The sequence below is a fragment of the Saccoglossus kowalevskii genome, chromosome 17, assembly GCF_978046115.1.
Source record: "Saccoglossus kowalevskii chromosome 17, keSacKowa6.1, whole genome shotgun sequence".
Classification (NCBI taxonomy): Eukaryota; Metazoa; Hemichordata; class Enteropneusta; family Harrimaniidae; genus Saccoglossus; species Saccoglossus kowalevskii.
The window spans coordinates 22,242,188-22,252,624 of NC_140657.1; the positions used below are offsets into that span (position 1 = coordinate 22,242,188).

At 35.6% G+C, this 10,437-nt stretch overlaps 1 protein-coding gene across 2 annotated transcripts in view; it reads left to right on the top strand.

Moving 5' to 3' along the window:
* Positions 1–7,074, top strand: part of LOC100313684 (notch receptor) — a 55,314-nt gene extending 48,240 nt beyond the window's left edge. The window contains exons 23-30 of one of the 2 annotated variants that reach the window (XM_085492068.1): positions 337–580; positions 764–878; positions 1,030–1,234; positions 1,635–1,769; positions 1,893–2,044; positions 2,140–2,287; positions 2,407–2,504; positions 3,107–7,074. In XM_085492068.1, the coding sequence (XP_085348194.1) occupies positions 337–580; positions 764–878; positions 1,030–1,234; positions 1,635–1,769; positions 1,893–2,044; positions 2,140–2,287; positions 2,407–2,504; positions 3,107–4,576 (2,567 nt within the window). In that variant the 3' untranslated portion in view covers positions 4,577–7,074. The remainder of the gene's footprint in view (positions 1–336; positions 581–763; positions 879–1,029; positions 1,235–1,634; positions 1,770–1,892; positions 2,045–2,139; positions 2,288–2,406; positions 2,505–3,106) is intronic. The other variant, XM_078010817.2, reaches the window with a different exon arrangement.
* The last annotated feature ends 3,363 nt before the right edge of the window (positions 7,075–10,437 follow it).

Below are 10,437 nucleotides of genomic sequence, written 5' to 3' on the forward strand. Positions count from 1 at the left end.
TTATTTGACATTTGTTATTCCCATAACAGTATTTTTACAGAATAAATTAATTGCAATGATACATCATTAATAATTATTTGTCTGTTTTGGTTGTGTGTGTGTTTGCCTATCCCTTCCCCATTTCACAATGAAAAAGTTTGATCACCCTGGTTTAAGAGCCACTGGCTACAAAGTTGTCAAACTGTTACCTCAAATAAGCACCACCCAGAAATGAAAGTGTTACAAAGTGGCTCTTATTTGAGGGTTTTTACGGTATTTATGTCTTAGTTTTCTTCTGAGTTTGATTTCATGCTTGTCAGCATGTGTTAACATAAACTGTGTTTTGTTGACTCTCAGGTACGGATGAAGATATCATTACTGCCCAGCTGCCTAACAAACTCGTATGGGTGTTGGTTGCTGGTGTTGCTATTGTCCTTGTGGTTGTTGTACTTGGGGTGATAGTCTCCACTGCCAGAAAGAGAAAAGCCCACGGCACCCTGTGGTATCCAGAGAATTTCAACAAGTTTGTATGTAAACCAGAGAATCCTCGGCGTCGCTCTCGCCGGAAGGAACCAGTTGGAGAAGACTCTGTTGGAATGAGGTCAGTGCTAATTTGTATTTAATAGCAATCACTTTTTCCACATGTGATTCATTATGCTGCAGGTGGTTTTATGAATGGCATCAGCAACTTTTCAGTTTCTTTGACATATGCTGCATGCAATAAAATCAATTGTGTATCCTAAAATCAATTTTAATTAGAAATTTAATTGTTTTACTTCCTTAGACGTATGGCTCATATGCCGAATGGGGCATCTGGTAGCGCCGATCCTAACGAAAACTCAGTCTGGGACGATGAAGGACCTTCTGTTGAACCGCACAGAAAACGAATCAAGGTACATGTATGTACTAGTTAAATTTCTTACATTTTCTTTTCATCAAAACTGCTTAGAAAGTAGACAAAGAGCAAGAAGTTACACGAGACTGTGACATGTTTTATTTGCGCCAATGATAAGAATTACTCATAAACCATATACTATTTATTTACTACAGACTGAACAGCCAAGTCCAAGTACCAGCTCGCACAGTGATCATGAGCGAAGTCTCCCTGCCGATGATGAGATTGATAACAGACTGTGGTCAAAGTCACATTATGATGCTGCGGATGTGCCCATTCCAGCGTCGTTGGCACTCACCCCACCACAAGGGGAAGGAGAAGATGAATCTGATCAACTGGAAGTGGATGTCAAAGGTCCAGGTGAGCGGATAATACGATTATGTAGACACGTGTATCAGATTAGCAATTCACACTCAAGTTCTTAAGTGTGCGCTGAATGTTAGAATGCTTTTCATAAATGAACATGTGCCAAAAATGTTGTAGTGTTAGTGTCTGCAACGAGTATGATTGAAAGCTTGAATAATGATTCCTGTGAAGGGCATAATTTAGAAAACAGTGTTACTGAAATTAGGTAGTGTTGATAATATAAAAACATTATTGCACTGTCTCAAAACATGCAGCATACACACAAATGACATGCTCTTCTGTCCTCCACTGTATAAGAGTCAGATGTCCATTCTTTGCCATTTGTCATCTTCATTCTAATTTTTCAGCTTGGTGCAATATTTTTCTGACAACCATTTCAATGTTTCTTTGTCAGGTGGTTTTACACCTCTGATGTTAGTTTCTTGTCGAACTGGCTATGATGAGAGTGAAATGGAAGATGGGTCCGCGGCGATCATAACTGACCTGCTGGCACAGGGAGCATGTCCATCGGCAACAACTGAACGGACAGGTAAAATTATAAAATAAATTGTTTGGGGTTGTGTTGATACAACTTTATTTGTAAACTTGTGTGCTGAACTGCATTGTGGAAATCTGAATAATATGGTTGACTTTACATTCAATAATTTTTCAGGTGAAACTTCATTACATTTAGCAGCACGTTATGCCCGTGCTGATGCTGCCAAGACCCTACTTGATGCAGGAGCTGATGCCAATGCGCAAGACTATACTGGTAGGACACCATTACACTCTGCAGTGGCTGCAGATGCTCAAGGAGTATTCCAGGTACGTGTTATATTTCATTCCATATTTTGAAGTGTGGTTTTCTCTGCTTTTAAAACTGCTCAGATGTTGTAATTGTGTCTTCATTTCAAATACAGATCCTGTTGAGAAACAGAGCTACTAATCTAGATGCCAAGAATTTTGACGGGACAACACCGATGGTACTTGCATCTCGTTTAGCGGTGGAAAACATGGTTGAAGAGTTAATAAACGCTGGAGCAGATCTGAATTCCGTTGACAGTAGTGGTAAGCATTAATCCCTAGACACCCCCCCCCCCCTCTTACATGTATCATTACTCAACATACAATTTGATTTTACCATGCCAACCCCTTCATACTTATATAATGATTGTTTTTTTACTCAGGTAAATCTGCACTTCATTGGGCTGCCGCTGTCAATAATGTAGAATCAACAACGACTTTGCTTAATCACGGCGCTAATAAAGATATACAAGATGAAAAGGTAAATATTCACTATTCCCGGCTGCATGTTGATTTAATCTACTGGAAGCACATGTGCCTTGTCAAAATAGTTCACAAACCAATTTAAGATTTGTATGAAACTTTCAAACTTTTAAATGTTCTACTATTGATGTTGTGCTTCTCATTGAACAAATACTGTATATAAGGTACAAATTTCTGTCACTTAATGTGTCTATGTTTTTGAGAAAAACTAATTAATAAAATGAAAAAAACAAATATACACAAATATTGTGTTTCGATTACTAATGCCAAAATAAAAAGCGTGAACACATTTTAAGTACAATTTGCTCTTCATTCTGTCACCACTGAATGCGAGTGATATTTAAAAAACAGTATTTTAAATGATTTTAAATTGCACTAGTCAAATCATTGATTTATCAAAAGCAAAGTTGTCAGTGAATTAGTGAGCAAATTTGCTAACTTGCTGTCCAAATACTTCTTGGACTTGCTGAAGATAAAATGCAGTTGATTTTCTGACAGCCACTGTTAAGTTCTACTTTAGCATAACTGTTTATAGTACTTGCCCAAGAAAATATTAAGACCAGTTTATGATCTTTTTTTTTTTTTTTTTTCTTTTTGTAGGAGGAGACGCCACTGTTTCTTTCTGCCAGGGAAGGCAGTTTTGAGACAGCGAAAATTTTACTTGACCATTTCGCAAATCGGGAGATCACCGATCATATGGACAGGTCACCACGGGATATTGCACACGAAAGACTGCATGACGACATTGTGAAATTGCTTGATGAATACAATATTGTACAAAGCCCACCTGTGGCTGTATCTATGTCATCAAACGGACCTATGACAAGTCCGGGTCAACTTTGTGGAAACTTCTTGCCTCATATGACTGGATCTAAACAGTATAAAAGGAAAGGTCACCGATCCAAACATGCACATAATCAAGGGAGCAGCCCTATTGTTCCAAATGGTGCTCACATGAATGAACTAAGTCCAAAAATGATGAACAGTAATAAGGATCATCCACCACCACCACCGAGGAAACCAATGAAAAAGAAGCGGGACTCTATGGAAACATCAGCAGCTCTCTCACCAGTTGACTCGTTGGAGTCCCCACCCAATTACCACGAGACTTCACCGTGTATGCAAAATATGTATGCAAAGTACACTATTGCTTTGTCTCATCCAAGCATTGCTAGCTTGGACACTATTGCACCTATAAATGGACACAATGTGTCCTCAGCTCCTCAGTATTACAAGGAAAATATTACAGCAGCTCCAAGATTATCTCATCCTTCGCCTGATAGCATGTGTCAAGCCAGTCGCAATGGCATTGTACTTAATAGCAGTGGACTTGGACTTGATTTAGGAGTGATTGCACCCGTGTCTGTACCTTCTGATTGGATGTCCTCTGTTCATCGCCGTAATGGGCATGTATCGGTACCCACTCAAAATCGGCAGTCATTGGCACCACATCACAGCTCGCAGCCCAATTTGGACATGAGTACACATCCTCCCTCTTCTACTGCCGCTCCTCATACAAGTTTTGCGACATCCCCGTCACAGATGGCTGCATTCCAGGCACTTGCAGGCAACCAAGCGTCTCAGTTGGCATATGCAGCACAGTCTGAGCAAGATCAACCACCGCCTCAGTATTCAGTTGCTCGACCGACAACTAATGTGACCCAGATATCAAACGGTGCTATTCCAGTGCATATGATTTGTCCACAGAACAATCAACCTCACCACGTCACCACAGACCAGAACAACTCCCATCATTCCCAGACCCAGCTACCTCAGTCCCAGATCCCACAACACGTCGCCATGGCAGCTGAGAAGTACCCTACACCTCCATCTCAGCATAGCCATATGCACCCTTCCAGTTTAGAAAACACTCCAAATCATATCAACAACATTATGCCAGAAAACTATCTGACTCCTTCCCCTGAATCGCCTGGTCAGTGGTCCAGCTCATCTCCACATTCTGCAAACTCAGACTGGTCTGAAGGCGTGTCGAGCCCTCCCCAGTCAAGTCATGCCAATGGTCACCATGCCCCTCCTCCAAAGATCACGACGACAGCAATATACATCTAAGCTGCAGTACTCTTGTACAATAATATCATAACATTTATCATTATTTCAGGAATTAACAAATTAATGCATCTAAATCTGAATGCCACTGTGATTATTCACTCCGTGATCGGAGAGGACAATGCAATTTTGAATTCTGAATCAGTATTTTTTCTCTGAATTTGTTTGCTGTGTTTAACTGGAAAAAATCATATCTATTACATATTTTTGGACCAAAATCTTGCGTTTTATCATGGACCGTACAAGTTGTGAAAAAGGAGCCATATTAGCTTCATCAAACGTGCAAATTTTCCTCAAATTTATTTTGCTCTCTCTTTCAGGACCATTTGTGCTGATTGAAAACTGTCAGCATCATTTTGATATTTTGATAGTAAAACACAGCAATAAAGAAGTGTCCAAAAAGTGACTAGTAATTTTCTTTTACTGCCAGACAAAAATTATTTTTGGAACCAAGTTAGAAGTTTTCTGTAATTCCTTTTCAGTTTCTATTTTTGAGTTTCAAGAAATTGTTAGTTACTGGAAAATAACAGTGATTACATTTAAAACTGTTGCATTTTACCGTTTTGTAGTTACAATGTGTTGATGACTGGATGAGACAGGCAGATGTTAGCCACTTGGATTTCACTTATTAACAAATTAACACTGAGGGAACACTGCTCATACTGTAGTCTGCCACAATAGAGATAATAATATATTTTAAAGTAATATATAATCTTGTGTGGACATTATCTATTTTAACAAAAAGGTGTATGTTTTGATGCCATTGCTCTGTTTAACCATGCACAGTGGTAACTGAGAAGTATCACCACACCTGTGCTCCATTATAATGTGATCCTGCTGGAAACAAGGTTGATTGGATTCAATGGACTGTTCCATTATAAATAGGGGAAATCCAGTCGCATGCATGATTTATATATATGCATGTTTATTATTGAGAACAATATTGTACATAAGATAAGTTCATGTGTATTATTACTTTTATTTTTTTTGTTATTTTTGATAAATATTATATTTCTAGTTAATGTCAAGATTCAACGAGGGAGACCAGTTCTTTCTATATATAACAAAAAAGAAATAACATTATTTATGTATATGTTCTTTTTTCATTGGGGAACAAAGTAATTTTTTTAAAGAGAGAGATGGTTGCATAGGCTTTTACTTAAATAAGTGGCGAGTCCACATCTTAAATTAGGCCAGTCTTGTGTACTAGTGTGTATTTTATTCAGAGACTCATTTTAATATTGTAATTGGATTATGATTTTTGGACATTTTAACAACAACAAAAAATAATTGCCCTTATAAAACAGAGTTGCTATTTTTGATATATTGGAACTTTTATTTTTTGTTTCCCAGCATTATTGTGACACGCATATTATGTATGGTTCGTTTGATGGTTTATTAATTTGTTTGTGCTGCACAAAGTATTAGTTTAGAAGTTAGAAACCAGAGTTATTATTATTAGAACTGCCATTTGTTTTTATTTAAATGAATACATGTAAAAGAATTTTGACATTTAATGGTTCATTGGGTTGTTAATGTCTTTTGCCCGGGGGGGGGGGGGGGGGGTGTTCAGTACGGATTTTATGTTTTATTAGGCATCAATCTTTTCTTTCCATTGTATTTGAAGAACTCATTGTGAAGTTCAGTTATTGTAAATATTAACCGATTGTTGCTCCTTTTTTTGCTGTCTATTTACTTTTCTCGTCTAACACTCCTGTTACTTCACAATGAGTGGGTTAGTGATTTATTTTTTACAATTTAAAAAAAAAATTATATTTTTAGCGTAACTATGATTGCCAGACACTGCCAGGCATTTAAGTAACCTTTGTTCTGTTCACATGAAAACTAATTGACATTTTTAATTGGGACCACTCATTGCGGGCATTCCAGTAAACATTTGGGCATAGAACTGGCCTCCTTACCTTACTTTTTTTTTTCTCTGAGATTCTTTACGAAAATTTTGAACAAAAAAGTAATTAATGGATACAAATAAAAAAATAAAAAGCTTTGTAGCATTAGGTAAGTGTGTTGATAGACTAGATAGCTTTCAAATTGTGCAAAAAAAAAAAATCATGGTATGAAGAGAAAATTGTATTTTCATTTGTAAATATGCTTTCCCAGTTTACCATTTACTTGCTTTTTTCCCAGTACTCTTTGGGGCAAATTCCCTATTTCTGAGAGTACATTGTGACAGTACAGTATGGGGATGACACTAACATCGATATCTATTGCAGTTTTTGCCAGCCCTCAGATGTTCTCATTATTTTGAGAAAAAAATGTGTTACGTTTTTTATTTATATATATATATAATAATTTTTTGTAGTTAGCAGAATGAACACAATTATCAAACTTTGAAAAACAATTTTTAAGGAAAGAAAATTTAGTTTTTGACTATTTTTCCAATCTTATTTTCATTCTGTGTAGTTAAGATGAAGTTATTTTTTTTCCCTTATATTATCTGTATCTTAAGACGTAATAAAATGTTACATATTCGAAAAGAATATTTTAGTCTGTTTAATATTTATGAACCAGAACCCAAAACTGTGTACATTGAGATGCACCCTGGGAATTCCAGTGTGCATTGTGATGCACCCTGGGAATTCTAGTGTACATTGAGATGCTCCCTGGGAATTCTAGTGTACATTGAGATGCTCCCTGGGAATTCTAGTGTGCATTGTGATGCTCCCTGGGAATTCTAGTGTACATTGAGATGCTCCCTAGGAATTCCAGTGTACATTGAGACTCTCCCTGGGAATTCTAGTGTACATTGAGATGCTCCCTGGGAATTCTAGTGTACATTGAGATGCACCCTGGGAATTCTAGTGTGCATTGAGATGCACCCTGGGAATTCTAGTGTACATTGAGATGCCTGGGAATTCCAGTGTACATTGAGATGCTCCCTGAATTCTAGTGTACATTGAGATGCTCCCTGGGAAATCTAGTGTACATTGAGATGTACCCTGGGAATTCCAGTGTGCATTGTGATGATGCATCACTATATTCAAACTTGTCATCAACTTTGTCAGGCATACGTGTCACCGCTTCCTTCTCGGTGCAGGTCCCTCGCTCGGTGCCCTGTGGAATCGATTGCCGCACCCCGCCGATTTTTCACATTTTTTTCCCCGTCCAGCACGAGTCGGTTTGCATGTAGGATTATACATTTGATGATTGCAATCTTAGTCATGATATTGTAAAGAAAGAAATAATTCAAATATTGCCACCAAACTTTTTTATTCAGTTGAAGCAATTCTCAAATTGTTCCAAAAATTGAAACATCAGTTATTTTCCTATCTACTAGTAATACATCGAATAGTGAGTGGTGATCTCCATGGTAACACAATATTTGAACTCTATGCCTTCTTAGTTCATCATTCGACATTATCTCATTACTATGCATGTATCAATTCTCCAGATGGTAAATAATATAACTTTGATGATGAGTGTGACAGTATTTTATAATGTAAACAAAGTTTAGACTGAACGAGTATATTTACTATTTTATAAGTTCAAATTAGGCACCAATGTTTTTGTAAGATAATTACATCAATCATGGAGTTTTTGTGGACTGCTTTTCACTGATCTTTCAGTCTTAAAACTTGTTTCTAATTAAAGATTAATTATGACATTGCATATTCATATTAAAAAGAAACTTTGATAATTGAAATAAAAATATGTAACAAAGGGCAATGTCACCGGAGGTTAACTTTGATTTTTGACTTCCGGGTGCGAAGATAATGGGAGTCTTTGCAGTTAGTGCGCCTGTATGTGTCTTCTAAAGAACCACTTATTGGATTTCAAAGATACTAATGCGCAGATTTGATTAGTTTTTGATTGAAACTGTGCATATTAATTACCTAATTTACATGAATTTGTTTGCTCTTCCAGTACTGTTCAACTGATATCTAAAGAACTGCTTAATGGATTATGATGAAACTTGATACATTAATGCTCTAAGACTATGCACAGACCTGATTTGTTTTGGTTCAAAATCTGTGAATATTAATTACCTAATTTACATAATTAAATTTGTTTGTTTTTCCAGTACTGTTCAACTGATATCTAAAGAACTGCTTAATGGATTATGATGAAACTTGATACATTAATGCTCTAGGACTATGCACAGACCTGATTTGTTTTGGTTCAAAATCTGTGAATATTAATTACCTAATTTACATAATTAAATTTGTTTGTTTTTCCAGTACTGTTCAACTGATATCTAAAGAACTGCTTAATGGATTATGATGAAACTTGATACATTAATGCTCTAAGACTATGCACAGACCTGATTTGTTTTGGTTCAAAATCTGTGAATATTAATTACCTAATTTACATAATTAAATTTGTTTGTTCTTCCAGTACTGTTCAACTGATATCTAAAGAACTGCTTAATGGATTATGATGAAACTTGATACATTAATGCTCTAAGACTATGCACAGACCTGATTTGTTTTGGTTCAAAATCTGTGAATATTAATTACCTAATTTACATAACTAAATTTGTTTGCTCTTCCAGTACTGTTCAACTGATATCTAAAGAACTGCTTAATGGATTTTAATGAAACTTGATACTTGCTCTAGGACTATGCACAGACCTGATTTGTTTTGGTTCAAAATCTGTGAATATTAATTACCTAATTTACATAATTAAATTTGTTTGTTTTTCCAGTACTGTTCAACTGATATCTAAAGAACTGCTTAATGGATTATGATGAAACTTGATACATTAATGCTCTAAGACTATGCACAGACCTGATTTGTTTTGGTTCAAAATCTGTGAATACTAATTACCTAATTTACATAACTAAATTTGTTTGCTCTTCCAGTACTGTTCAACTGATATCTAAAGAACTGCTTAATGGATTTTAATGAAACTTGATACTTGCTCTAGGACTATGCACAGACCTGATTTGTTTTGGTTCAAAATCTGTGAATATTAATTACCTAATTTACATAATTAAATTTGTTTGTTTTTCCAGTACTGTTCAACTGATATCTAAAGAACTGCTTAATGGATTATGATGAAACTTGATACATTAATGCTCTAAGACTATGCACAGACCTGATTTGTTTTGGTTCAAAATCTGTGAATATTAATTACCTAATTTACATAATTAAATTTGTTTGTTCTTCCAGTACTGTTCAACTGATATCTAAAGAACTGCTTAATGGATTATGATGAAACTTGATACATTAATGCTCTAAGACTATGCACAGACCTGATTTGTTTTGGTTCAAAATCTGTGAATATTAATTACCTAATTTACATAACTAAATTTGTTTGCTCTTCCAGTACTGTTCAACTGATATCTAAAGAACTGCTTAATGGATTTTAATGAAACTTGATACTTGCTCTAGGACTATGCACAGACCTGATTTGTTTTGGTTCAAAATCTGTGAATATTAATTACCTAATTTATATAATTAAATTTGTTTGTTTTTCCAGTACTGTTCAACTGATATCTAAAGAACTGCTTAATGGATTATGATGAAACTTGATACATTAATGCTCTAAGACTATGCACAGACCTGATTTGTTTTGGTTCAAAATCTGTGAATATTAATTACCTAATTTACATAACTAAATTTGTTTGCTCTTCCAGTACTGTTCAACTGATATCTAAAGAACTGCTTAATGGATTTTAATGAAACTTGATACTTGCTCTAGGACTATGCACAGACCTGATTTGTTTTGGTTCAAAATCTGTGAATATTAATTACCTAATTTACATAACTAAATTTGTTTGCTCTTCCAGTACTGTTCAACTGATATCTAAAGAACTGCTTAATGGATTTTAATGAAACTTGATACTTGCTCTAGGACTATGCACAGACCTGATTTGTTTTGGTTCAAAATCTGTGAATAT